The sequence below is a fragment of the Acomys minous genome, assembly GCF_964271855.1.
Source record: "Acomys minous genome assembly, chromosome: 13".
Taxonomy (NCBI): Eukaryota; Metazoa; Chordata; class Mammalia; order Rodentia; family Muridae; genus Acomys; species Acomys minous.
The window spans coordinates 43,022,749-43,050,708 of NC_140495.1; the positions used below are offsets into that span (position 1 = coordinate 43,022,749).

The 27,960-nt window shown below is 43.8% G+C and overlaps 1 protein-coding gene across 3 annotated transcripts in view; it reads left to right on the forward strand.

The window, feature by feature from the left end:
• Nucleotides 1–27,960, forward strand: part of LRRC1 (leucine rich repeat containing 1) — a 131,914-nt gene that overhangs the window by 32,302 nt on the left and 71,652 nt on the right. For all 3 annotated transcript variants that reach the window (XM_084752101.1, XM_084752102.1, XM_084752103.1), the window contains exon 2: nucleotides 15,639–15,756. In XM_084752101.1, the coding sequence (XP_084608227.1) occupies nucleotides 15,639–15,756 (118 nt within the window). The remainder of the gene's footprint in view (nucleotides 1–15,638; nucleotides 15,757–27,960) is intronic.

The following is a 27,960-nucleotide window of genomic DNA, read 5'->3' on the forward strand; positions in this document are numbered from 1 at the left end:
AAATGTGTCCTGCATTCCTGGCCCTGACCTAGAAAGGAATGTTAGAAGCGGAGCTCTTGGGGAGATAGAGGCTCTTTCATCAAAGACTAAGGAAAAAAAACCCACACTACATAATTTACCTAAGGGTCACTCAGTCTTTCGGACCTAGCTCTGAGCTTTCCTGATCTCTCTCCAGCACTTTCCTTTATATTTTAGCTCACCTTTGTTTTGTTTTTGTTGGCTTGATTAGTATGAAATACACTTTCAGATTTTCTTGCTGTGTTTGGAATAGAAGCCCAAGTACCTAACTGATTATGGGTTATGGGACTTGTATTTAAAGTCCAGTCTTTGAGACCATGTAACATTTGTTCCATGCAGTCTGTCTGGAGTGTCTTCCCTGTGTGGTCCTTCTCTGCTGTTGCAAATGAAAGAAAGTCTCAAAAATGTATCAGTCCTATTGTTGCTTAGGAACTGAGTTGCATCTTGAGAGTACATTCCAAGGGTTAGCAAGATGGATGGGTCACCACTGGTTATTGCATTTGAGAACTGTTTGTAATTTGGATACAAAGAAGGATGTGTTTTTTTAAAAAAATAACAAACAATTATTATAGATAACACATTCTACATTTCCTTGCTACTATTCTGGATACATTACCAGAGTTACCAGTGCTCACACAATGGCCATCACAGTAGAGAGGGACACCATGATTACTAATTTTCACATGGAGAAACCAGGGTGTTAGGGAGGCTAAGGTGCATGTCTGACTTAGCCAGCCAGTTAGTTAGGGAGCACTAGAGACTTTGGACTCCATAGTGCACTCTGTTCTGCTGTTGATAGTAAATGGGCGTGGGGCTTTGAGTGTGGTTCTGGGTGTCAGCAGTGACTCCCCTGTGTGGCCAACCTGGCAGGCTCCATCTCTGCTTCAGTTTCTTCTTTGGTAAATTCAAGGTAGCTGCCGGGATTAGAGCTGCTTTTAGCTTCAGCGCAATTGTGCGTATGTGGAAGCCTTACCTAATATCTGGCACATTGGGATGATTTCTCATTATTTTAGAGTTGCTCTTGTGAAAATAAATAAAGCAGTGTTGTAAAGTTTTTGGAATTAGGGTTTCAGAAGCATTCTCTTAGTGATACATTTGAATTTTAAGTTGGTTTAACTCCTACGTGTGATAAAGTCTTTTAAAGAAGTCTGGGCATACCAGGCCCTAAGTGTCAGGCTCTGGAAGACTTTTCCACACCTTCAGAGGCAGAGTGAGGAAGTGGGGACCACCTCTCCTGTGACCCCTAATGGTCCTGAGGATAGGGCCAGCAAGTCAGAGCACAGTGGTTGTGCTTCCTTGTTTTGTATGGATCTGGGTTAAGAAACTGGACTGTCACCTGGGAGTTAGACGCTGGGAAATTGGAACAGAGAGGTCATGGAGACCACTGAACCAGCTCAGAAAATTGCTCAGGGATCTTAGAGGACAAGTCACACCTGGGCACCTGGGAGCTCTTCCTGTTCCTGGAGGTTCAGGTGCCAAGGATGCTCTCCCCAACCTCACGTTGGAATTATGTTTGGGAGTATTTTACAGTACCACCCCCTTTACATGTGTTCATGTGTATTGCAGGTGCACAGTGTGAGTGTGACCTTCGTACATATTCAGATAGAGTATCTCACTTGAATCCACAGCCTCCAATTTTGGCCAATCTGGCTAACTAGCTTTCTCCGGGGACCCCTGTGTCTGCCTCTGAGTGCTGGGACTATTGAGGATTGTCATGTCCATCAGGTATTTATATGGGCTGTTGGAGATGCAGACTCCATCCTTACACTAACACAGCAGGCACTTAACCTGCTGAGCCATTTCCCAAGCTTTTCTGTTCTCCCCCTTATGAATTCTTTTCCTCCTCATGAATTCTTTTCATCCTTCTCCTCCTCCTTTTACTCCTCCTTTTACTCCTCTTCCTCCTTTTCCTTTTACTCTTCCTGCTTCTCCCCCTCCTCCTTCTCCTCCTCCTCCTTCTCCTGCTTCTCCTCCTCTTCCTCCTTCTCCTCCTCCTGCTCCTCCTGCTCCTGCTCCTCCTGCTCCTCCTCCTTCTCCTGCTCCTCCTCCTTCTCCTGCTCCTCCTCCTTCTCTTGCTCCTCCTCCTGCTCCTGCTTCTCCTCCTCCTGCTCCTGCTTCTCCTGCTCCTGCTCCTGCTTCTCCTCCTCCTTCTCCTGCTCCTCCTCCTCCTTCTCCTCCTCCTGCTTCTCCTCCTCCTGCTTTTCCTTCTCCTTTTCCTCCTGCTTCTCCTCCTGCTTCTCCTCTTCCTTCTCTTCCTTCTCCTCCTTGTCCTCCTCCTCTTTAGTTTTTGAGATAGGGTTTCATGAATTTCTGGTTGCATGTCACAGAGATTTCTGACTCTAGAAACTTCAAATGATGGTGCTGAATTTGGCTCTTACTAAATAATGCTTGAGCATCCATCTAGCCAGCAAATGCAAGGACTCAGCCAAAGCTAGCTTCACGAGCTTAGTGACAGGGAAAGAACTGTAGCCCTACTTGTAGTAGTAGGGTAGCTCGCTCTGTGGCCTTAGACCAACACCCATCATGCTTGGAAGATTTTGTATTGGACAACATCAAGAGTGTTTTGCCTCTTACCAAGGTTGCTAGCAAACAAACAAACAAAAACGTTGACAGATTGTTGAAAAGAACATCTTTTAACTGAATGGCTCCAGTGGCTGCCTGTTTCGTCCTGCAGCAAGCAGCCTCATGGCTTGAGCATTTGATCAGAAGGAAGTGCAGGTTGGGGAGGTGGGCAGACTCTGTTGCGTTCTAGTGGTGCATTGCTCTTGTGCCTTAAACAGTGGTGCAGTTCAGATGGTTCTCACTCAGGGCTGTGTCTGCAGATCTTCATCTGGATTAATGATAGGATTTGATATTTTGTGGCGCTGAGCCGTGGTGGTCAGTGTGAGAGCTGTTTGGGTTTGCATTGCTGAGTTGCTAGGGGATGTTCTGAGCTTGTCCATCCTGCTGTTCACTTCACTGTTTTGGTCAAATAGTAGGAAACACCATGAACTTAAGCCAGCTTGAGAAATTTAAACATACAACATTTATTTTGAAGAGACAAGGCTGCCCCTTCAGCAGCTACAGAAACATTGGAATAGAAGCCTGTGAGGATAGCGAGAAACCCTTATATTAACACCACAGAATGTAAATCTTGTAATTATAAAAGTGTTATAGCTTATGTGTATCCAGACTAATGTTAGCAAACGTTCAAGAAGTTCAGCTCACTTCCATTATTAAATCCTACAGTGATCATAATTAGATAATTATATTTCTAAGTGCCTAAATCTATATAGAGCCTAACAGTCTGAATGCACAGCATTGCACATTAACCCAGCTCACATGACTTGTTCTTGCATCAGCTGGGGTCCTGTGGGAACCCGGGGTATGTGCCTCTGGTGACAGGGTGAGTTTGCAGTCTTTGCTGTATTCTCCCCCGTAAAGGTCCCCTTCTCCTGCTTTAGAAAAGTACTGTGGCAAGATCTTGAAACAGGCTTTCTAAAATAAGTGCAGTGACATCATGGCTAGCAGTACAAAGCTTAGTGGGCGTCATGGTTTAAGATACAGATCCCTAAAAGAATAAAAAAGAAAAAAGGAAAAAAAAAGATACAGATCCTTGGCTTCAGTGTGTTGTGTTGCATTACGTGGTAAATTGTGATATTTATTCCCGTCCCCTTCAAGACTTCTTGATAATAGTTTGAAAATTTGTCGACAGCATTATTGAGAATATAAAATAAAGGCCTTTCCATGTAATTATTCATTAAAATGTAACTAAATTTTGCCTTGGAAGCGAGCTGAGCTTAAGTTTTAAGGCATTGTGTTATTTGCAGAGTCTTCCAGTTGTTGACTCAAATCTAGTCTGGAATAGGATCAGTTTATCGCTTCAGAAGATGAAAAGCCCCTTAGCAGTCAGGATGCAGCGCGGGAATCCCTGTCCATACAGGGTGAGCACTGGTTATCTCACATTCCTGAGTTCACCCTTTGCTGAGCCCATTACTCTTTAGACATAGTGCCTGCGTGAAGGTTGGTGTTTTACTGGGAAAGTTGACCAAGAACCTTCTGGCGCAGCCTGCTGGCATCCATTTCTAGTGGATGCCTTGTGGGAATCTTTGCACATATTGTTAATGGCATGGCTGTCTATAAAACAGTATGCTTTTCCTCCTGAGGAAGTATAACAGATGTAGTATATTATAATTAGAGATACTTAGCTATCCTTTCTTTAAAAACATTTTTACTACATTTCCCTCCCTCTCCTTCTCTCTCTCTCTCTCTCTCTCTCTCTCTCTCTCTCTCTCTCTCTCTCTCTCTCTCGTGTGTGTGTGTGTGTGTGTGTGTGTGTGTGTGCACGCGCGCACGCGCCTATGTGTGAGTCACAATGTATGTCTGTTGAGGTCAGAGGACAGCTTGTGGGAATTGGCTTCCTCTTTTTATCATGTCATTCTCAGGGATCAATTTCAGATAATTATCCTCTGTGCCAACGACTTTTACCCACTGAGACATCTTGCCAGCCCATGGTCTTTCTTAGCAGGACGTTCCTCATTTATTGTGATTTTTTTGCTTCTTATCTTATATGTTAGTTACTCTCCAACTTGCCTTATGTCATCTTCTGGATCCCTTTAGGCGTCAGGGCTCCTTGTTTGAACATCTCTTTAAACTTTCTCTTACTTTCTTCATTGCTATGATAAACTATGTAACGAAAACAACTTGACATGGACCGTGTTTGTTTATTACTGCTTGTAGCTCCAGAGTGTATCATTTGCAGGGGAGTGGGGGAGGGGGTGATGCTGGGCGGAGCTGGAGGCGGCTAGCTCCACTGGATCCCTAGTCAGAAGGCAGAAAGTGATGACTGTCTTTGCTTAACACACACTCTCTCTCTCCTTCCCTCTCCATCTCTCTGTTCCTTCCTTCTTTTCTTTCTTTTTTCTTTTCTTTTCTTTTTTTTTTTTCTGGTCTGAGAACCCAGAACGTCAAATGGTACCATCCACAAATAGAATAGGATTTTCTACTTCATTTAACCCAAAAATGTCTAAAAAGAAAATCTAAAGCAGTTCCCCACCGAGCCAGGAATGGTGGCGCATGCCTTAGTCCCGGCAGTCAGGAAGGCAGAGGCAGACAGATCTGTGTGAACTAGAAGCCAGTGTGGTCTACATAGTGAGTTCTAGGCCACCCCAGGCTATATAATAAAACTGTCTCAAACAAGCAAAACAAAAGAAAAATCCCTCATAGGCATGTCGGCTTCCTCGAGCTTCTGCCATGACAGTTTTTCTGCTGTTATGGATGACACTCTCAAACTAGGAGGAGTAAACACTTTCTTCCTTAAGCTGCTTTATTCACGTGTTTTGCACAGTAGTAAATAAAGGAGACATGGCAGAAGACAAATGGGTGGTCTGCACTGGGTTTCCATGGTGATTCTGCATCAAGTCACGTTGGCACTTAAGATCAACCATCACAATGACACCCTTGTCAGCATGACATCCAAACATATCACTTTTGGGCCTTTACCTTCTACCCTTTGTCCTCATAGACTTGTGGCTATCTCAGAGTGTGGAACACAATCAGTCCAGATTCAAAGTCCCCACAGTGTTTTGTTTAATAATTTCAATACAGCTTTACACGTTCAAAGGCTGAGTCCCAACTGAGATGGAAGGCAGTGTTGTTTGTTTGCTTGTTTTTTGGGACAGGATTTCACATAGCCATTAGATGACCTATAACTCCATAGGTAGATCAGGTCGGCCTTGAACTCACAAAGATCTGCTTGCGTCTCTCTCCTGAGTGCTGGGATTAAAGACATGGACTACTATGACCAGCCTGAAGGCATTCACTCAAGTGTGAGTTCCTACCATCTAAAAACAAGCTACGTGCTTCGAACACACAGGGGCACAGAATAAATATCCCATTCTAAAAGGGAAGAGTCAGGGTACAGCAAAGAATGATGGGAACAGAGCAAGACTGTAATGCAACAGAAAAACCACCAAGCCTTTCACGGCAATGTCCAGTGTCTGGGGCTCATGGTAGAGTCCTACAGGCTCCAAGGACTTAGGTTGTCCATCTCTCTTGGGCTGATTTCCCTCTACGTCCGCAGCGCTTTCCTGGGGATGTCACATGGTTCTGGCAACGTGAGCATCCTCAGGTCTGCACTGTAACTTAGGCTTCATTCAGTAGTCTCCCAGAGGAGTCTCTTAACAGAACACATACCTTGCCACTTGCTGTCTGGCCTCAGGAGCGCTCTGAGACTTAGACACAAGCCCCCATGATCCCTTCAGTCCTGTATCTTTCATGCATGCAACACCATTATCTTGATATGATGACGACCAACATCTGCCACCTGCTTGAGACGGAGCGCTGCCCCTCTCTCCCCCTCCCCCTCCCCCCCATCGCATCAGTTTCTCTGTGCTGACCTGGGGTAGGTGGAGGTGTACTTTGCTGGACAGTTGCTTTTGCAGAGCAGGGAAACTTTCATCAGTATTCTCAGCATAGGCACTGTCCTTTAATTGAGTTTGATTTTACAAGGTGGAGCCTTCTATGTCTCCTAAGTGCTGCTACTCTGAGGTACCTTTTCCAGGGCAGGTCTGGAGGGGTCTCTTTAATGTCTCTCTCGGATCTTGATGATTCCAGATGTTTTGTGTCCCACACGCTCCCCTCTGAAAGGGGACCTAGGCCTGTCCCTGTTAAACTCCACATCTACTTGTCCTTTACATCCTCTCTACGTTCCCACTTCCTGTCACTGTGGACCTGCTTGAGAGGGCAGTGAGCAACACTGATGATACAGTTTGAATGCTGCCTTGAAAATTCTTTCACCAAAAAATTAGTCCATTGCTAATTAAATTAGTTTAAACTCAGCTTCAACATGAGACCTCAACAGTTCAGCGTGAAAAATGAAAACGTAGCTTAACCTAAACACCAGTGCACAAGCATCAGTCCAGTTTAATAAACATGCCCTAACATACTTGGCTTTTGTATTTTTCCTCTCTTATCCCATGTTGGCCTTGAGCTGATTGCACAGCTGAGTATGACCGTGAACTTCTAGTCTTCTGCCTTCTACCCTCCAAATGCGGGCAACAGGGGCAAGTGCACCCCACCCAGTTCTTTAGGGGCTCAAGAGATTTGACTCAGAGCTTCATGCGTGCCAGGCAAACACTCTAGGAAGCACATCTCTGCCTCCTTGGTTTCCTTCCTTTACATGTAAAATAGTTATCTATTTATCTTTTCAAGTTTTTTTGATGTTACCACTGTTTAAGTTATGAAGAAAAAAAGATCAGTGCTATGTTTCTGTAATTCCAACTCAAGGCTACACAGGGCCACAAAGCAACACTCTTGTCTCAGAAAAGCAAACTAAAACAACCCAAAAGAGAAAATGTGAAGGAAATGTAACAGTGTACACACTGCCTCTTTGATTTTCTGTGATTCACAGCAGCAGTATAGAAGTACACAAGCTCAGCGGTCCCCAATCACTTGGCTTAATTTATTTTCTTTCAACAGATATATCCCTTTGCCTCCCCCATAATCCTGCCACACCTTTAAGCAAAAATAAAGTTTATACTACTTATATATTTTAACTTTGTTTCCCTCAACCCTAGAGTGCATATGTGCATTATATTATATTATTAAATACGTTCCAGATGCATGAATTTTAATAGCTAGTGATGAGTACCATTGCTTGCATCTGGCATCTCTGTTTACTCCTTCCTCTGATGTGTTTTGGTTGATAGCATTTTCTTAGTTGATCTTTCCTGGGCCAGCCCGCTCTGCCTAGCCCCTGTCGCTTCTCGGTGGCACCAGCAGCCTGGTCTTTCCACATCAACAGCTTATGTAGGCTCCCAGAAATGTAATACTGTTCTAATGTCTTCTGATTTTAATTAAGAGTTTCTACTGTCTAAGTGATTGCAAAAGCCACTGTCAGTTTTGTCCACTGCTCTGATCAAGCACAGAGAACAGAGCATTCCCGGCTTTGTGATTTTCAGAGTGATTTACCCCTGAGCCTTTCCAACAATGGTCGGCAACCTTGGGCATTTACGTCTTTACTAAAGATCATTAATGGCGAAAGAGTAATTGGGCATAGAAGTGCCATGAGAATACTTCAATATGCCAGCAAATGAAAGGATAGAATTATCAATGGGAACAAAATACTCAAAAATTGAAGACTTATTTTGAACAAAATAAAAGCAGCCCCCTGTTACCAGTGCCCAAGAGCACACCTGCTAGCACTCAGGCGGGGAGCAGATTTGTCTGTTTAAAATTGGCTCATCTGAGATTTTAGAGCTATGGAAAGAAATGAATGCTCTTTTCTTTGTTGCACAAAGGCTTCCTGTACACCTAAAACACAACCTATTAAATAGTACTAATTGGTCTTCGGAGGAAATAAACTGGCAAATAAAATCATTTCTCCAATTATAGAAAAAAATAGTTCTTGTAAAGGAAGGAACTTCTTGTCCCATTTCATATTTATCAACTACATGAACTATTTGTTGTTCGAGAGCATATGGATATGAGTTTTCTATTTTATGAATCAGCATTCCAGATTCTTTTTTTGTTATAAATTAACAGTTTATAATTGAAAAAGTCTGTGGGCTTTTGGTTTCTTGATGATAGCTGTTCTTACTCAAGTAGTCAACCCAGTTTTCCCTTTTCTTTTGATATGGGGCCTCTCATAGCATAGGCTGTCCTTTGTGTAGTGAAGGTGACCTTGAACTTTTGGTCCTCCTGCATGCACCTTCCAGTTGCTGGGACTATAGGTGTGTGCCTGGCTTATGTGGCATTGTGTTTTGTACCCAACTGAACCCAAAGGGCCTCATGCATGCTAGGGAAATACTCCATCAGCTGAGTGATAGCCTCAGCTCTACAGCTTTAATTTTTATATTCCTGATGGCTAGGGGTGTGAGATATTTTATTGAATATTTATTGGCCTTATGTATATCTTTTTTTTTAAAAAAGAATTTTATACAATCTATTTTTAGCATAGTCACTCATTTCACTCTGTAACTCCCCCCAGATCCACCCTCACCTCCCTATGTCCTCAACGTCGCATCCTGTTTTTTTACTTAATAACTCATCAACTCCAATGTGTGCAATGTATGCACTTCTGTATGTGGGCAGCCAGGACCCACACCCTTAAAGAAGTTCACAACTGGGTAGGACTGTTGATAACCATCCACTGCAGCTTGCAGAGTACTTGTTGGAACTTGAGAGCTAGCCAGCAGGGCGGAAGCTTCCTGGTCAGCACCAACTCCATTTCTCCAGGTGTTGTGCCCACTGTGCGTGGTGTTCTAAGTGGTCGGGTTCAGCCGTCAAGCTCTCACGGGCAACAAAGAGTTACAACAATAGTTTGCACTGTTTCTGGGGCAGAGGTGTGTCTCTGGGACACACCTGTCCAACAACTAGAGGGGAGGAGGTATACCATACCTGGCAGTGGCTTTTTATTTGGCAACCTGTGGCTTCCAGGACTAACATAATCTCCTGTGTTGGGTAGCCCTATTAAACATTTTTATATGAATATATATATATGTGTGTGTGTGTATGTATGTATGTATGTGTGTGTGTGTGTGTGTGTACATATTTAAGCTTGTGAAATATAGGCTTTCATATGGCTTTTTCAAACATCCTTGGAGCTAGCTATCCCTTCTGCAACTCCTTCTCTGCCATGTATGTCTTAGTTGAGAATTCTCTATTCTGTTGGTCCATTTATTGACTGGATGACCTTTGGGTATTGATATGGCTTTGAAATGTTCTACCTAGGCTTTCTTCTGCCAGTTTCAGGTCTTCTGTTAAGGTCTTTGATCCATTTTGGATTGGGGTGTGTGTGTGTTTTGCTTTTTTGTCTGCTTTATGTTTGTTTGTTTTTTTTTTTTTTTGCTGAAGGATGGGAGAAATGGACCTAGTTTCACTTTTCTGTACATGGAAATCCAGCTTTCTCACTATCCTTGTTGAAGAGGCTGGCTTTCCTTCAGTATACGTTTGACGCTGTTGTCAAGCATTAGGTGTCTGGCTGTCATGTAGCTGTGTCACCTTATTTCTTCATTCTCTATTTCTTGTCTTAGTGCAAAAACATTCAAATTTTGTTCCCAGAGCTCTAGTATAACTTGGTACCAGATGTGTGATACTTCAGTTTTACCTTTCTCCTTCATGGGATAATGATCATCAGATAAATTCTAGAAATCTTTTTCTGGAAGAATATCATGGGACTTTTGTTGAAGACTGTGTTATATCTGCAGATCAGTTTTGCTACTCTACCTTTTTCCACAGTATTCACTGCCTCTCCGTGAGTATGGGATGTCTCTATTTTCTGGCATTTTCTTTACTTCACTGTCTCCAAGTTCCCATTGTATTGGCTCTTGCTGTTTCTGTCCCCTTTGTCTTTGATCTAGGTCTTTTCAGCACCGCTGGGTAAGATTGGGGATATAGTGGGCACCTGTGTCTTGTTCCTGATTTTTTTGTAGGAAATGCTTCTGGTTTACCATATCTGTCTAGGTGGCTGATCAGAAAGGCAGCCTAGCTTGATGAGGACAGGGGGTAGGGATTTGATTTAAGGTACATATTAATTTATACAAAATAGAAAAAAGGATTGCAGCCCGGCCACAGGTTTTCAGAGGGCTGTGTCATTCTCGACACTGTTGTTTTGCTCCATGGGAACCCTTGATATAGTGGTTCTTCTCTGCTTTATGGAAGAATTTGGGCACCTTGGGTACAGCAGATTGGTGGTTGGCCATATAATAACATGAAAGGATGCAGCTCTTTTAGAACTGAGATTTCCTCTGCCCCTTTCTCAAATGCAGAAAAGAAGTATTAATAGTACCAAAGGGGCAAAAGACCTTGTCGGATGGAGAGTGGGAACAACATTTTGTTTTGCTGAATGAAAGACTCAGTATCTGCTAAAGACAATAGTGGCTGTAAGGAGCCTGGTGCCGTGTAACAACCCAGGGCAGTTGGGGTTCTCTGAATACAACTGCCCAGAATGTAGCCTAAGTGGGTCAGTGAGCTGTAATCAAACATGCAGATTTGAAGAATAGCGTCGCTGTGTGTTCTATCACATGACTGCTCAGTGTGCGGGCACCCTGCCAGAAGAGCTACACAAACTGTTCTTCATGTGCCCTGGCTGAGCTCAGAAGCAAGGCAGAGAGAAGGGTTTATAGCTTATGAATTCTTCCTCTGACTATGTAAGGACGCTGAAAGTTTACTACAGTGTGATATAGTTTAAGTGACGTCTCCTCAATTACATAAGAAAGTAGATGGTTTATAACGTCGGAACACCCATGATTAGATCCATCAGCCTAATGCAGGAAAGGACTGCAGAGTCACTGGGCTCGTTTGGAGGCCATAGCATACTGTACTTTTACAGTTATTATGTGCCTTTTCATGTCGACTAAAGCAGTATTTGGCACAGGCTGTAGGTGAGGATGCTTTCAACCTGTGGGAAAAACCCCTACATTTATTTGCTTGTTGTGACCTCTATTAGACGTGGGGGGATTTGAATGCTGTCATTGTTGTTCCTTACTGCAGACCCGAGCACCCGATTTACCTGATTTCTTGTGTTATATACAGATGGGCCCTGGATGCACGGAATCGGTGATGGCTTTTGTACTTTTGCTATTACTCTTTTTCTTGGAAAAATAAAGTAAGCTTTTCATGCCCGAGTAAACACATTGATGTATTATGATGCCGTCAGACTCTTTGAACAATTGGCATCTGCTCAGTTATTCAAATATGTGACTCTTTTCAATGGCTCTTGTGTTTGCCAGCGCTTTAGTACCTGTAATATAAAGAGATTGACGTCCTTCAAAAACAAATCTCAACTGAGGGTTAAAGAAATCTCAAGGGTTAGCACCCACTGAGCGTCTTCTTCATCATCCTGTACGTCCAATTAGTAGAACCACTTGTGCAGATTCACAGTTCATTTAGGTAGTCTGTATTTTTTTTTTTGTCACCTGACCTAAGTGTGATCTGCTTCCACCCACCAATGTTTTCTCGGTGTAGTCTCTCGCCCATAGTCAGCATGGCTTTTACAGAGAACCGGAAGCTTTGGTTTGACTTTCTCTTTGCCTTGTCAACCCTTTCCAAGTTGCATTGTGTTTATAATCATCATTTTTATTATTTGCATAATTATTTAGCAGCTTGTGAGCCTGTTTCGTTATTCACAATGTGCTTCCTAGTTTTAATTTCAGTATCATGATGCAAAGATATATTTGTGCATTATGCTTATTTTTGCTATTGAATTACAGTGTGAGGAGAGCAGACTTGAGAACATTTGTCTTTAGTGTGTTGCCCACTTTTTAAAAGGCAGTGCCTCTTTGCATTATTGTAAAAATATTAGTTCTTTTTTTTTTTTTAACCAATAAAAGGAGAAGATACAACTAGTAAACACTAGCATCTTCTAATCAGCATTCGGAGCATCCTGTCATCCTGGTATAGGCTTTCTCCTTTGTCAGTTCACTTTCTATTTTTGACAATGTAATCTATGCAACTGTTTAACAATTTCAGTCAGCCGTGAGCCACACAGTGAAGAGTAGGGGTCTCTTCCCTTCCACATCTCCGTCCCTGGGCCTCTGAGAACCTCCTGCCCCACGGCGTTTCTATAGGTGTGCTTCCACGTGGCCAGTGGCTTGCTTGCCATCTTCCAGCTGGATTACGTCCCACCCGGTGGCTGATGTCCTTTAGTGGAAGTTGACAATTCAACCCTTTTAGCTTCTTGCCTTTCTAATACTGACATACTGATTTAATCAATATAGATGGTATAATACTGTTGTGACTGGTGTATATGCTTCCTAGCTAACCTTTGCATTTATATTATGATTTTTCTCTTCTTTTGCTATACATTTCCTGGAATTAACCCATCCTTCTTTACTTGTTTTGTTGCAAACAAATACATTCCTGTTTCCTCTTTATCCCTGAACATTCAGGGAGTTGCATAATTCAGGGAGTCTTCTTTGTACTTCCTAGCACATCAGGTAGGCCCTGAGCAGAGATACTTGAATGCATTTTTCCAAAGCTCCCATCTGGGAGCCTATACATTTGGCTTCTGTGTAATGAGACTGGTTGTTCTCAGGGCTCCTGGCTCAGGCCATATGGCGATCTCTGATGTTTTGTTCTGGGGATTTCTTTTGCCTTTCTGAGTTTTGTTGATTCTGTATCCTGAATATCTTATCATATTCTTTTACATTTACATCCACATTTTGCTGGACTTCTGGGGAAAGTGTGGGAAAAGCAAGTTTTTCATAGAACGTCTTGTCTTTTCAAAGGCAGCATGTCCCTGACTTTCTACTTGAGGTTTGTGTCGTGCCCAGTACATTCTGCATTCATGTCCGTGTTAGGTTTTCCCGTTTATTCCTCTCATTTTTAGAAGTTTAAAGATTACAGTTCTGAGTTTACAACATTCCTTAATTCTGTGTGTGGTTTTTTTTTTTTCATTCTGTATTGGTTATTTTGCATTATTGTGGTCAGAACAACCTACAGAAACAATGGGGGAAAGATTTATTTTGGCTAACGGTTCCAGTCCGTTAGAACAGGGAGGGCACAGCAGTGGGAAGAGATGGATTCATGGGAGCACAGGGTGGGGCCTGCTCACATGGTCCTGGACCAGTATTCAGAGAGCGGGAGGTAAAGCCTGGATCCAAGCAGTAGCCACTGAGTGATGGTGGTACTCTTTCCCCAGCTGCTGAAGCTTCCATATGCATCACCAGCTAGGGAGGGAGTGTTTCCGGCCCGAGCCATAGCTCAGCCATGCTGTCCTGGTGGTGTGTCCTGGGAAGCCAGGAAGCCATGCTGTGCAGCTTCAGGTGTCTGAACTCCGTGTTACCACGGGGATCATTACTTGGAGAGCTGTTTAGTTTTCCTGTTTCTCCCGCCTCCCATTTTGCCGTCTCTCAGTTGTGCCCAACTTCTGAGGAAGTTTGTTAATTTTCTTTACTTATCTTAGCTTCTTTTGCGGAGACTACAGCATTTTAAATTCAGAATTTTCCTGACTTGGTAAAATACAGTTTCAGCTTGATGTGTGTCCCCATTCCTCCCCACTCCATGCTGTGCATTTTAGCAGATGAAGTTTTCTCTGGTTCCCTGAATAGTTTTGTGTGTGTGTGTGTCCTTCATGTGCGTGCACCCACACTTGGCTTCTTGTATGTTCTAGATTTTTTTTTTATTTTTTTAAGCTATCTAGAGAGTCTGGACTCTGTTTAAATTAGAGATCCTGGTCCTGGGAAAGTGGGAAAGATGAGCGTGTGCAGAACCTCTGTGTGTGTGTGTGTGTGTGTGTGTGTGTGTGTGTGTGTGTTAGGGTGAGAGAGATGAGCATATACAGAACCTGTGGGTGTGTATGTGTGTGTGCTGGGGTGGGAGAGATAAGTGTGTGCAGAACCTGTGTGTGTTCTGGGGTGGGAGAGATGAGCATGTGCAGAATGTATGTGTGTGTGTGTGTGTGTGTGTGTGTGTGTGTGTGTGTGTGTGTGTGTACACGCGCTGGGCTAGGGGGTTATCATGTCAGCTCTCTGCAGGGTGCTTGGTATCTCTGCTCTGTGTCTGTGCCTGGGGTCCTGGTTGTCCCAGACAAGAGGGTGAGCTCTCGCAGATAGCCCTAAGCTGGGTGGCCGTATTCTTGTCCTGAAAGCCTCCATGCTTTTAGTTAGGTTTCTGCCTAAGGGCAGAGAAGAGAAGACAACAATTTAACTCCTTCCTAAAAACGAATTTTCAATCACTTTTCCTTTCTTTAGAGATACTTGACCTGGTTTCTTTATGGCCACTTATGGCACAGCTCAGTTTTTTTCCTTTTTAAAACTTTATTATTATTTGTCCCCCTTTTTGGCTTTAAGGATTTTGTTGCATAACTATCTAGTGTCCTTCTTGCTTTGTATGTTAGTAGTCTTCATAGGCTTATTGTGTATTTTTATATTTATGTTCATCTCTATTAATTTTAGTAGTTGTTGAAGGGCTTGGGAGCTAGACTATGTGCATATTCAGGCTGCTGCAGGCAGTTGGATCCAGTGCAGACTTTTGATCCCTGGTTAGAATATTTTTTTTTATTGGTTTGGTTTTTCAAGACAGGGTAGCCTTGGCTGTCTTGAACTCACTTTGTAGACCAGGCTGGCCTTCAACTCAGAGATCGTCCTGTCTCTGCCTCCAGAGTGCTTGGATTAAAAGCATGTGCTACTGCACCTGGCTCAGAATATATATATATATTTTTTTTTTCTTGCTGCACAAATGTGAGATATTACATCTATAACAAATCAAATTACTGTGTTAATTTTATATAAACAATTTTAATTAAAATTCTTCTAAAATATGTTATTCTTATGTTTACATGTCTATTTAATATCATAGTTTTAATATTTTGATAAGTAGTAGATGTGGCAATCTATTCTCTTGAAGTTGCTTGTTCACTTTTTAAACATTTTTATTTTTAAAGACTTAGAGATGGATAGGAATTCACAAAAATTGTATGTCCCAAAAAGTCCTTTGTATATGAAGATAGTTTTATGTTTATATTCTTATATTTTATATTCAAATATGAAGATATTTCATATGCTCTGTTTCCTAAGCAGATTAGGAACCTGCTGTAGTACGGACCTCAATAGTTCTAAACGGCAAAGCTGAAATGTCTTGCTAGCCCAAAGGGCATGCGGATGCATATGAAACTTACGCGAGACCATTTTCCCTTTCAGCAATTTTTTCAGCTAGTCAAACTGCGGAAGCTTGGGCTCAGCGACAATGAAATCCAGCGGCTCCCTCCTGAGATTGCGAACTTCATGCAGCTGGTGGAACTGGACGTGTCGAGGAACGGTAAGTAGACCCCACTTAGCCTTGATGTTGGGGGCGTGTGTCATAAAAATGAGTGTATACAGCTTGCTGGAGATACCTTTTCTGGTTACGGGAAAGCTGTGTACACTTTTTTTGGGGGTGGAAATCAATGAGATTTAAATTTTATGGTTTTTGGAGACAAGGTCTCACTTGGTAGTTCAGGCTGCCCTTGAATTTGCAACCCCCCTCCCTTGGCCCCCTAAGGAGGAGGACCCAGGTATGTCATGCCATACTTGGCCAATAACGCTTTAAATAGTTTGGTTAACTTCAAACATTCACGAAGACTGTTTTTTGTAACTTTTAAAAGTGGCTTCAATCGTCACCTCTCAAATTGGCTGGAGACCATGTGACCTGTCTTGCTCGGTTCGGTTCAGTTTGAGTCAAAGTCTGACTTACTATGTAACCATCAGGCCTGCTACTTGCCGTGTAAACTGCCAGTTCTCTTGCCTCAGCCTCCCAGACACTAGGGTTACAGGCGACCATGGCCAGCACGCACTCATTCTGTGGTACCTGGCATTGAGAGCTGATGGAGGACACCTCAGATGCTGGTGTACAGAAGCCACGCCCCAGGGACAGGTTGCTGCCTCTTGATGATGATGGCTCAGTGTGCCATCATCAGACTGTGCCTCCGTCTGCCTGAGGTGCAGGGGAGCCGGCCGTCTTCTGTCGTTTTAATCAGGGTTTGCCTTCCTGCATTCATGAGGCTAATTTGTGAGTTTATTTTGAGTTTCAGATTTTGCTATTACATTCTTTGCAGACACCTCTTGTTTTGAAGTGGAGTGTGGTTGGAGCCCTTTCCAGCCTCACTACTGCTCATTGCGGAGGGGACGGATGGATGGAAGCTTCTGGTGCGATCCTCTCTAGAGACGGGATTCAACTGTATAAGGACCCGTGTAGTCAGTCCCCTTAGGCTAGGGCCCAATATGGCCAGAATGAACTCAATCATCCACCTACCTATCACCCGTCTGTCTGTCTGTCTGTCTGTCTGTCTATCATAGTTCAGCCTCTGTCTTTCACAGACATAGCCCCAGGTACCATATTTGTAACTGGGCCATTGTCACAGCAGTGAAGAAAACCGACCCCTCTCTCTTTTAACACCTCTTAAATCGCTCTCACCTATTTCATTCTCTAAGTTGGGAGCTGTTCTTTGGCTGTGTTGTGTTTCATTGACATACATCTTTTTATTTTTCATGGAAGCTATTCCTTTGAATGTGCAAACAAGAAAAAGTCTTGTTTTAGACTGGCTTATATATCACAGAACAAAAGACAGCTCAGGCAAAGCGGACTTTACGCTAAGGCCGGGAGCAGAGCTGACATTCCGATAGCGACAGCTGACGTCGACAATACTTGGGGCTCATGGCCTCCGTGTTAGCTCCTGTGCTCTTCCCTCTGCCCTAGCCTGCCCTCTTAGGACTGGCTTGTGGTATCCCCCCCACCACCCCAACTTTCTGGCTTCTGTCTCTGATGTAGTAGCCATTTGCCAGTGGTTCTCCCAGCTTACCTTTGATGCCAACCATCAGATGCCAGCTACATGATGGCAGCCCCGAGAGAAGTGACTCCTCCTTCCCCGAGGAGTTCTAGTCTTGAGCAGACTTTTTCATTTTCTTTTTTTTTTTTACACTGGAGTTGGGATAGGGCTTGGCCTGGCCAGAAGTGCCTGTAAGACTGTACTATGGCCTACATGATAGAAATGACTTCTTATCTTAGAAGTAACCTGAGTTACTAAAAAAGAAAGTTATAACGCTGCCAGTTAATTCTGTAGAGACGTGATGACTGTGTTACATGAAACTGAAGTTTCAAAGTCCGAGAAAATAAAAAGCAGATTTGAAATTAGAATTGGAAAGGGGAAATTAAATAGGGGCCCAGAAATAACTCGAAAGGAAAGCAAGTGGTTAGTTCCGGGTTACCTGCCTGGGGATACCTGGGAGCTTGGCAGGGCTGGCTGCTTCCTGGCTCAGCAGTTCTCAGGACAGCACTTTCTTTTTAGCTAGGAGAGAGAGAGAGCTACATGCCTCTTCTGTATGTTCATTTTTAACCCTCAGCATGTTGGCAGAGGAAGCTAAGGGTCCCTGACATTGGTGTCAGGGCATAACGCTTCATGCCCCTTCCTTTGTAAGTTCCCTGAGGCCGTTTAAGAAATGCTGAGTCTTAAATTGTCCTGGGAGAGCCTTGCCCTAGGGACTGTGGCGTGTTTCAGTGGGGGAGGCAGACACATGGGATGGGGCACGAACCGCCCTCCGTGCACAGAGAAGGTAGCATGGAGCGTGGGTGGGCTGGGGGGAGGGGGGCTGTTCTTGAAGGTCATAAAAGCCTTGACAGATGATGCAGCAGAACAAGATCACTGTTGTCATGACTGACAGGAACCAGGGGCTGAGGCCATTTCCAGACAGGCAGATCTCAACGCGCTTCCTTTTCCTTTTATTTATGATTATTTTTTGGCAGATAAAATTGCATCAATACAGTTTTCCAAGGCAACTGAGTAGACAAATAAAGTCACAAAGCCTGCGGCCTGTGAGAGGCAGTGTGAGAGCCTACCCTGTACACTTGCGGGCTGTGAGGGTCTGGGGCCCTTGTCTGAGGCCTGTCTAGTCTCTGCCTTTCAGTTGCACTAATTGGAGCTGCCTGCTTCGGACAGAAGCTGATTGTCTTGAGTTTGCCTGCTCTCCAGGGCCGGCCCGCTTCTTGATAGGGCTTTCAGTGGCATCTTCCGTTCCTGTGTTTCTAAATAGTGGGGCTTTGACCTTGGAGGAAGGAGGCAAGGTGTTGGTGCTAGACCACACAGCCATTGGATTACTGTGTGTTGACTGCCTGAAGATTCTGAAGTAGTGGGTCTGGAGTGCCTTGGTCCCCAGGGGCTGCTGACCCTGCTGGCTGCCCCCACAGACAGTAGCAGGATTTTAGAAGTCAGCACTCACACTTGCCACAGACTCCCTTCAGCAGTTTCACCTGACTGCGAGCCTAACATCTCCCTGCCTCAGACAGCCCTGCAGCTCTGCTCAGTGAGGAATCCTCAAGCTCTCCTGGTTCACACAGACGCTAGAGCTGCCTTGAGCTCACATTCATGTGGCTTCTCTTTCCTAGCTTGAATGCAAGATAAAAGAGAAGTTTTGTGTTTCTAAGGAAGCCTGTTGTAACTAACATTTTTCAAAGCGCTGTCTGTCTCCTGAGCCAAGAAGATCTGCCAATACCTCCGCTCACTCACTTTTGTGACTTTGTTTTCTGGTATTTGGGCCTCAACGCCAAGGGAGATATGGGCCGTGCAGCAAAGAGGGACTGTATGAGGCAAGGGCAGTGCTTACGGCGGGTGTTCTAGGCTGAGGCTTTTCTTTTCTTTCCTTTTTTCTTTTTCTTTTCTTTTCTTTTTTTGTGGGGCTATGGAGTAGAGGCTCAGACTCGTAGGCCAGAGTCCTGGGTCTGTCATCAGTGCCAGAGCAGCTTTGGATTGGCTCTTGTGACTGCTGCGTTGTTTTCTATGACCAGATGGAATGGGGCCCTACTTCTTGTCTGATACAAGTGAGCACCAAATCTCATGTTAAACAGGAAGGGACCAAAATATATGAGAGAGAACAATACTGCATGTTTTCCTTGAATATAGATTAAAGGGTGGCTGGCATATGGTATATGGAGTTGATACCTGGGTGAGGTGTTCAAATTTTCTTATATAAAATTGTATAGACATTACATACAGTTCAAGTATGAGGCAATTTCTTTGGTGCAGTGCCTGTAGCTCGATGCTGTGCCCACCTGTCCTTAGCTGTCCTAGGGAAATGGCCTCTGGTCATATAATTGATCCATAATATGATCTGGTATCCAGACATCCCAGGGCGACTTTCGTAATGCATCATGCAACCCAGCCCTGGTGTTAGTAGATTGAGTTTTATTGTTGATGCTGTAATTTGGCTTAAATCATTGCACCGTGTCATTGTCCTTTTAATTTTGTTTTCCCCAAAGTATAAGGCTGAGACTGCTTGGCACTGCTAGGGGTTATTACTGGTGGAAGTGAAAAAAGCTATGACACTTAATATTGAATCGTGGTGAGAACACTCTCCATTTTCTCCATTTTCGATCCATGAGTTATCGTGTATAAGATCTTAAAACACTACATTCTATTTATATAACACACATTTCTGATGGTGGAAGTAGCTTTATAGTCTTTAAAACACTTTGTTTTGAAAACAAATGTTGAGATTAAAAGGGCAATTTAAGAGAATAAAAGGAGGATAATAGTTGTGAAGGTAGAGTGAGGACAGTCAGGTGAAGGGGATGCTGCTCAGCATTAGTACCCCGAGCCAGAGAAGGCTCAGGCTCATTTCTCTTTTAAGGAAAATCCCAGCATGTGATTGGCTAGTTAGCAAACTCGAGGTAGCAAGAACGAAGATGTAGGCGTAGGGTCTTTTCAGCATAAGTACCAGCACCATGGCCGCCCGCAGGGTGAGCAGAAGCCATCTTCTCATCTCTTTAATGCTTAGGGTAGTTCCATCTGTCCAAGCAGGGGATACTGAGCAGTGCCTGTGGTCTGCAGCCTGTGGCTTCGTTAGTGTCACTTACAATCAGGCTGGACACCTGCTGTGTGACTGACTGTCTGCTTCCGAGTCAGCCCTGAGAAAAGGCCTCACTGGCAGCACAGATCTAGGGTGTCTGTCTCTCTGTCTGTCTCCCTCCTTAGTTTCACAGTTCTCCCATTTGCTGTCTCTGTGGTCAACTATTCACGTCCACACCAGAGAAGCTGCGCAAAGTCTGCTTTTACCCACACGCACTTCAGACGTGCCCGATGCTCTGGTGTCTCCGGCTGCCTGAGTTGGGCCCAGGATTGACACTGTGCTCAGCGCATTGTCTGGTGACTGGACCAGGAGAGTCTGCTCACCATTGTCACCAATAGCATGCGGGACATCAGCAAAAGAAAGCACACAGCTGGACTCGCTCAGCTGATGCAGGACGTCTGGGGAGCACTCGGCCTCTGGAGCCCATCCTTTGCTTTATAAGAGTTTCTGCTTCCTTGCCTGAGCCCTTTCTGCCTTTGGCTGTACCTTCTCGTGGGTGAATACAGAAAAAATAGGCTCACCCTCTACTTGAGAAAAGTGAAGTGCTTAGTCAGTGTTCTATTGCTATAAAGAGATACTGTGACCAAAGCAACTTAGAATAGACAGATGAAAGTAAAATAGTTAAGGTCTTCGAAAAAACCTCAGAGTCCTACAGAATATGGCATTTAAAGATGTTTATATTGTTTTAATGATTCTTTGACAGCAAGACAGGTTTAACTCCTGGTAACACCCAGCCTACCTCAAAGATGATGATGAGCATCAATGAACCTCCTCATGGAGATGGCTTCAAATATGGCAAACTAGTCACTGGGCAAAATGTCCTCGTTTCCACTACTGACAGAATTGTGCCTAAAACTTGGCAAGCTTGGATGCAGGCAGAGTAGATGGCCAAACTCTGCCAAGACAGGATAAGCAAGTCCTCAGTAGTTCCTGCCTCACAAATATGTCTGTCAGATTTACTGGGCCAGAGGCTGAAGAAGATGCTCCAACATTTTAGAGAGTTATGGGCGACTGTTCAGGCAGTAAACTGTCTCTGCCATTTTTTTCCCCCTTCTTATTAGGAAGCTGCTAACCCTCTACTTGCTCTTTACTCAGGTAATTAATTTTACTCCTTCCCAAGTCTCTGATGGGGTTGAAGACCAAATAGTTGAGTGTCACAATTAAGCCTAGTTGTTTAGGGGTTAAGATGTCTTTAGGTCTGGATAGATGTTTTAAGTTGATAGAGATGAGATATGATAGATATTGAGTTATATTCAGAATTCTAGACTCACCGACATAGGAAAATGTTTTCTTCAAGGTTGCCAAATACAAACAGCCAAAACACTATGAATGTAACATGAATGCAGTTCTTGAATGTTCCGTGGGTCTTTTGCTATATGTTGTTTATTTTATATAGGTGTAATAATATAAATGTATATGTAAAAAAATTAAAAATTAATAAAAAAAAAGACTGAACCGAGGGCATTATCCATTGCTTGGCAGATGCTTATTACTAACCTTTACTCTTATAACCATTTATTTTTTAATTTTAAATTTTAATTTAATTAACTAATTTATTTTTTGGCTCACGGGTGTCTTTATTTGATGATCAGCCTACCAGCCTACAAGCTTGTTTTTAGAAAGTATATGAAACTGAACTCCCCCCTTTGCCCCCCCACACCAAATAAAGAAAGCATTTAACTGAGGGCTTGCTTAGTTTCAGAGGGTTATTCTGTGAAGACCATGGTGGGGAAGCAGGCAGGCAGGCACACAGAGATTGGGCGTTTTATGGCTTTTGAAACCTCCAAGCCCACCCTCAGTGACACAGCTCCTCCAGCAAGGCCACACCCACTAATCCTTCCTAAATAGTCCACCAACCGAGACCCAGACATTCAGACACACACCAGCCTACGGGGCCATTCTTACTCAAACCACCATGGTACTTAATTCCAGATTATAGTGGTTATTTTAAAAGTGAAAGTAGAAAGGAATTGGGCTTGTGTGATTAGAAAAATCATATTCCGGGGCTGGAGTGATGGCTTAGTGGTTAAGCCACAAATCCCCTTTGATCAGCATATTTTATACTTTTTGCTTGAATGTTCTTGCTGTTACTCAGACCTTTTTTCTCTTCCCCCAACTCTGGAAAGCTATCCCTAGGGTTTCTAAGTTCCCCACACTATACCAGAACACAGGAAGGAAAAGGTAGACTTCTTTCAATGGAGCTCCTGACCTATTATCAACAAAATTGTACTGTATATTTATATAGCATTCTCTGTTTTTTCCTTTTTTTTAATTACTAAGACCATAATACTTGACAACAACACCTCTGAATATATATAGTTTAGGATAAGTTCTTTATTTAGTTATAGGTTCTTTAAAGGTTTTCTCCAAGAAAGCAAAACTAATGTAATGCTTTCTCCTGGAACGAGCTCACAGCCACCATAGTGTGGTGGCTCCTGACCCACGCAGACCATTGTCTCTGGAGGTATCAGCATTCCTGTTCATAGCCCCGAAAGTGGCTGGGGACGAGTGCCCGCACTGCTCGCTTCACTTTGATTTTGAGGTCATCCACTTTGTCGTGTGACTCTGGGTTGAGGCAGAAGTGGTGCTGAGCCTTGGGGCAGCTGGATGCTGCATGGTCCCTCCAGCATGCCTAAGCCAAATGCCCTCACCGTTGCGTAGCGTGTCAAGCTCGAAAGGAGAACTCTGGACGAGGGATGAAGGAGCGTGGGAAGCCTGGGAGTGAGGAGCATCACTGAGAACCGTGACTTGGTGGCTATGTACGGTGTTGGCTCAATTTTAAGTTACTGTGAATAAGCTTTCCCTCAGTCAGCGAATCTGCTCAAAGCCAGAATGAAGGTGACCACAGAGTCCTTCTGAAGAGCAAAACAGCCTTAGACTCTTGTGTATTAAAAATGCTCTTTAGTTAACTATAGCTCTTGATTTTGATTGTTTATGTGTGTTTGTATGTGTAAGTATGTATGCATGCATTGTTTGCATGCGTGATGTGTGTGTGTGTGTATGTGTGTGTGTGTGTGCATGTGAGAGGTTGATGGTGGATTTCATCCTCCGCTCTCCGCCTTGGTTTCTGAGGCATGGTCTCTTGCTGATCCTGTCACTTATTGTTTTTAATTAATCAGTATGGCCTAATAATGTTTATTATTAGGCCTATACTTATTATTATTATTTCAGTATAACCCACTAGCAATCAATCAAGATACAGACACATGTTATATTTTAAAATAGCCTTAGTTAACCTGGGGCAGAGCAGGCATTAATCCTCTAAACTACTTCCCATAGTGGTGCAGGTATGGGATCCCTGCCCCAATCCCATGCCATCTGCTTCTAATAACGTCTATCAAGTTACCTCCCATCCATAATCCCAAATACTTGCTAATGTTCTTTATCTGGGCCGAATCTTCCATCTACACCAGCGATGTGCTTTTCTTCCACCTAACCCATGGCGGCCTTCCTCTTCTTCCTTCTCCTCTCTGACTTTCTTCTTCCTCCCAGGATTCTGTCTTTCTAAGCCTGGGAACCTTAGCCACACCTAGCTCATTTGCCCTCCCCAGGTGATGGCTTTTTATTGATTAGCATCAAAATACATCAGACCAATCCCCAACGGGCACACACTAATTAGGTACACTGACTGGACAGCAAGCCCCGGAGAGTCTCCTGGCTCTGCCTCATCAGTGCTAGGATTATAAAGGGTGTAAGGCTCTGTGTTAAGTTCTCCTACCGCTTAAAGAGGAAAATCCACAAGTACCACAGCTAAGAACTGTAGGTAAAATGGCTGTTAGGGTGTAAATTAAATGCTAAGAGCTCATAGCAAACACCCAAGCTTTCAGTAACTGGAGTCAGTTAAATTGTCAGTATGTCAGTACACAGAATAGGAACAGCTGTTCTGGTTTGATGTTGAAATGTGGCAGGTTTGATAGTTTGTTTTTTAAGTTTTTTGAATTCCATTCTTCTTTTTAGTTTATCCTTTAGCTGCAGAGCTGCTTGTTTTCTTTGTTGGCTTTTGGTCCTGAGCAGGGCTTCGTGTAGCCCAGGCCGGTCTCGAGCTGGAGAGTGAGCCAGTGGCTTTCTCAGCTTGTCTGTCACTCATTTGTTATAAATATATTTGCAATATTGTTGTAGATTTATAGAACTAGTGATACCATTAACATGGAAATACATCAGTGCTTACCTATTAGCTCCCCACTGACAATTTTACTATTCATAAAGTCATGGGAATAGTATGAAATAAGAGCTAAAATTATAGGCTGGGCACGGTGGTTCATGCCTGTAATTTCAGCACTTGGGAGGCAGAGGCAGGTGGATAGGTGTGAGTTCGAGGCCAACCTGGTCTACAAAGCTAGTCCAGGATTGTCAGGGCTACACTGAGAAATCCTGTTTTGAAAAAACAAAAACAAAAAACAAAAAACCAAAACAACGAAAGAGCTAAAATTACACAAATAGCTGATTGCTGTGTTACAGGGAACTTTGCCAGGTAAAGTAAATTCTCAGTAGTCAGTGTAGACTTGTAATTAAAAAGAAATCTTGGTGTTTCAACAAAATGGGGCAGTTTTTTTTTACTGCTGAGTTTCCTGTGCCGTGTGTGGAGGATAGTATGGGGGTAGGTGGTGAAGGCTTCCAAGATTTAGGTTTCTCCTGGTGGCGGTCCCATTGTCATCCAGGGTCTCCAGGGTTCTTATGGGAGCCATATACGGGCTGCTTGGCTGAAAGGAGAAATGGCAGACGGCCAGAAGAAGAGAGAGGAAACATGTCTCCCGTTTCAGCACAAGAGCATCTGCAAACCTGGGATTTAACAGATGCTGACATATTACCATTTCGTGCGGGAGAAAGAACACCAAGAAGAGCAGGGGAGAGGGACGTGTGCAGAGACCGTCTCACACAGTCATGGAACACTATGAAATCCACGGTCTTGCTCCCTCAGGAAACTGGAGTTCCAGGAAAAGCAGTGATGGAATTCCTGTCTGATTCTGAACTTGGGGAATGTAGTTGGCTTCATCAAGTGTGTCTTTTTAAATGTTTATCTCACCTGGAAACATCCTCATGCACACACCCAGAAATGTTTAGTTTGGCACTCCGCGCTGTAATCAAGGTAACGCGTAAACTTACTCAGCACCTAGTAAACATCGTGCAAACGGTCCTGCAGCAATGTTATTGCCTCCCAGCAGAGAGCACCATAGTTGTGAAACATACCATTGTACCCCAGAACAGAACATAGCCAGGAGAGTGTTCCTTCCCACATCTGCAGAAAAGTGCATACAACCAGGAACAGGTCAAGATCATTGGTGGCCACTGGCGAGTTAGTAGACAGCACAGAACCCATGCTAATGTGTGTGATTTCTAACTTGAAATTTGAAGCTTACTTTAAGAGTTTAAATGTTGACATTTCACTTTAAGGGATCCTCAAAGCACTCGCTTTAGGCAGCACAAGGTCGTTAAAGGCCATTAAAGGATTTTGAGCCAGCAGATTGCTTTGACCTCTCCGATGACGAGTTCTCCGAGGACGAGTTTGTTCCACCTATGAAGTGAAGTAATGCATTAGAAGGATGAAGAGGATGCATGCGCTGTTAGGAGCAACACCTGCGTGGACCGAGCAGCAGGTGCTGCAGTCTGCCTGCTTTCCTCTCAGGATGTGAAAATCTGTGTTTAGTACTGAGGATCAAAGTTCAGGAGTAGGAGGAACACCCAGCAGAGATGCACCTGAAGGAGTGTGTGACAGGCGTGCCATTTTTATGTGGCCTTCACTTAGTCCCAGGACATGGGATGGGGTACCATTGTCTCACGATGGCTAAGGAAACCGAGGTTTGAAGATGCTGTGATGTGCCCCAGGTCAGTTCTCATTAGTGGTGGGACTGAAGCAAGGCACCATGGGAGAGTGGCACTTATTGCTGTTTTTTGAGAATATTGAAGATAATAAAGCCAAGGCTGATCATTTACTTCATATTTTAGAGAGCTGAGTATATGGACTGACTACCTCTGAATTTGAAGACAGATACAGGAAAAAGTTATCCAGGAGGTAGTTTCTTATCTCGTGCTTCTGTAACGAATTGCCTTATGCTGAGTAGTTTATAAACATTGAAAGTTTAGTGTTTGTAATTCAGAGTCTGGGAAGTTCAGGACCAGAGTAGATGTGGTGTCTGGTGAGGATGTGCTACTGTGTGCACTGACGATGACACCTTGATGCTATGTCCCTTGGTGGAAGGAAGGGACAAAGGAGCCGTCTGGAGCCTCTTTATAATGAATGAGCTCTGTCCATACTTGGTCACTTCCCAAAGGCTCTACTTAATTCAGTCACGTTGTTAGGATCCATTTAGGTACACCAAAACTAGATGACAACTTGTTGTTTGTGACCATCTTACGGTCAGTAACAGGCTATCCAGTGAAGAAAGTCATGACACAACCCTTCTGAGGTGGTGGCGGGCTCACTTGGCAAGAAATGTGGGTGTATTTCTAGAAGTCAAGATCCAAGAAGAGAGCTCAGAATGAACACGGTTTGTACCATTAAAGGAAAAAACAAAGTGATTAGAGAGCAGTGAATGTCCCTTAGAAGCAGGTGTGGCTTTCCCCTTTGACTCTGCGTAGCTCTGGTGGCCTTTGCCTCGCTCACCCCACACTCTTTTCCAAGGGTGGGGCTGCTCACTGAGCGTACTAGGGAAGCTGAGAGTCCTGGCTGAGTTGTGGAGAAAGGTGGTGAGTGGGCAGTGGTGGCATCGTACTCGGTGGTCACTTGGTTGCATGTAAACTTTTTCCTGGGCTCCGAGCTCGATGCGACAGTGCATCCCATCAGTGTCATCTGTACAAACTCTGCTCCAAGCACACTGGCTTCTCCTTCCTGAAATTGTCTTTGCAACTCAGGGTAACAGTTACCCCCAAAGGGACAAGAGAAGCCCCTGAGAAAGTCAGCAGTGACTTGTGAGGGTCACCATTGTCTCAGTGTCAGTGTTTTAGCCTATTAAGGAGAATGGCAAGAGGCATAAAGAACCAGTTCTGTAAACAGATGGAGAACTGTGTAAATCTTTCTTGACTGACTAGCATTAACTGTATAAGGTGGAGCCCTTCGTAGGCGTTTTCTCATTCGGTCCTCAAACCATCTCCCTGGCATCAACTTGTGACTCCCCGCTAGAGATACCAAAACCAAGACCAGGTTCAAAGCTGTCTCTAGCTGTGTGGTTTAGGAGCAGAACTGGCCTGAGCATTTTAGTTGTAAAGTCATAATTTTGTTTCCTCATTATAAAAAATTATATCCGTTTACCCAGAAATCTTTTTTTTATACATTTCCCTTTTTATTGTTTCACAAAAATTGTTATCATTCACCAATAGATACTTGTCTACTGTTTTAATTTACTTACTGTAGGTTGTGAGCATTTCTGGTGCCATCATTGCTACTTACTCAGAGCAATCAATTGTAACTCAACCATTTTTACCTTTCTGGAGAAAATATGAACAGACCTGTAACTTTAACACCAGTGGGAAAGCTACAGATGTCAAAGGTTAAGACTGGCGTCGTGTGGCTAACACACAAGACAGGGCAGTTTCCAGAAGCACGTAATGTAAACGCCAGCCAGACTAAGTGTTCAGCTTTAGAACCTACTGGTTTCAGATCCCACGCTTGATGGAACCTGCCGGGGAGCCACACTGACACTGCAGCCAT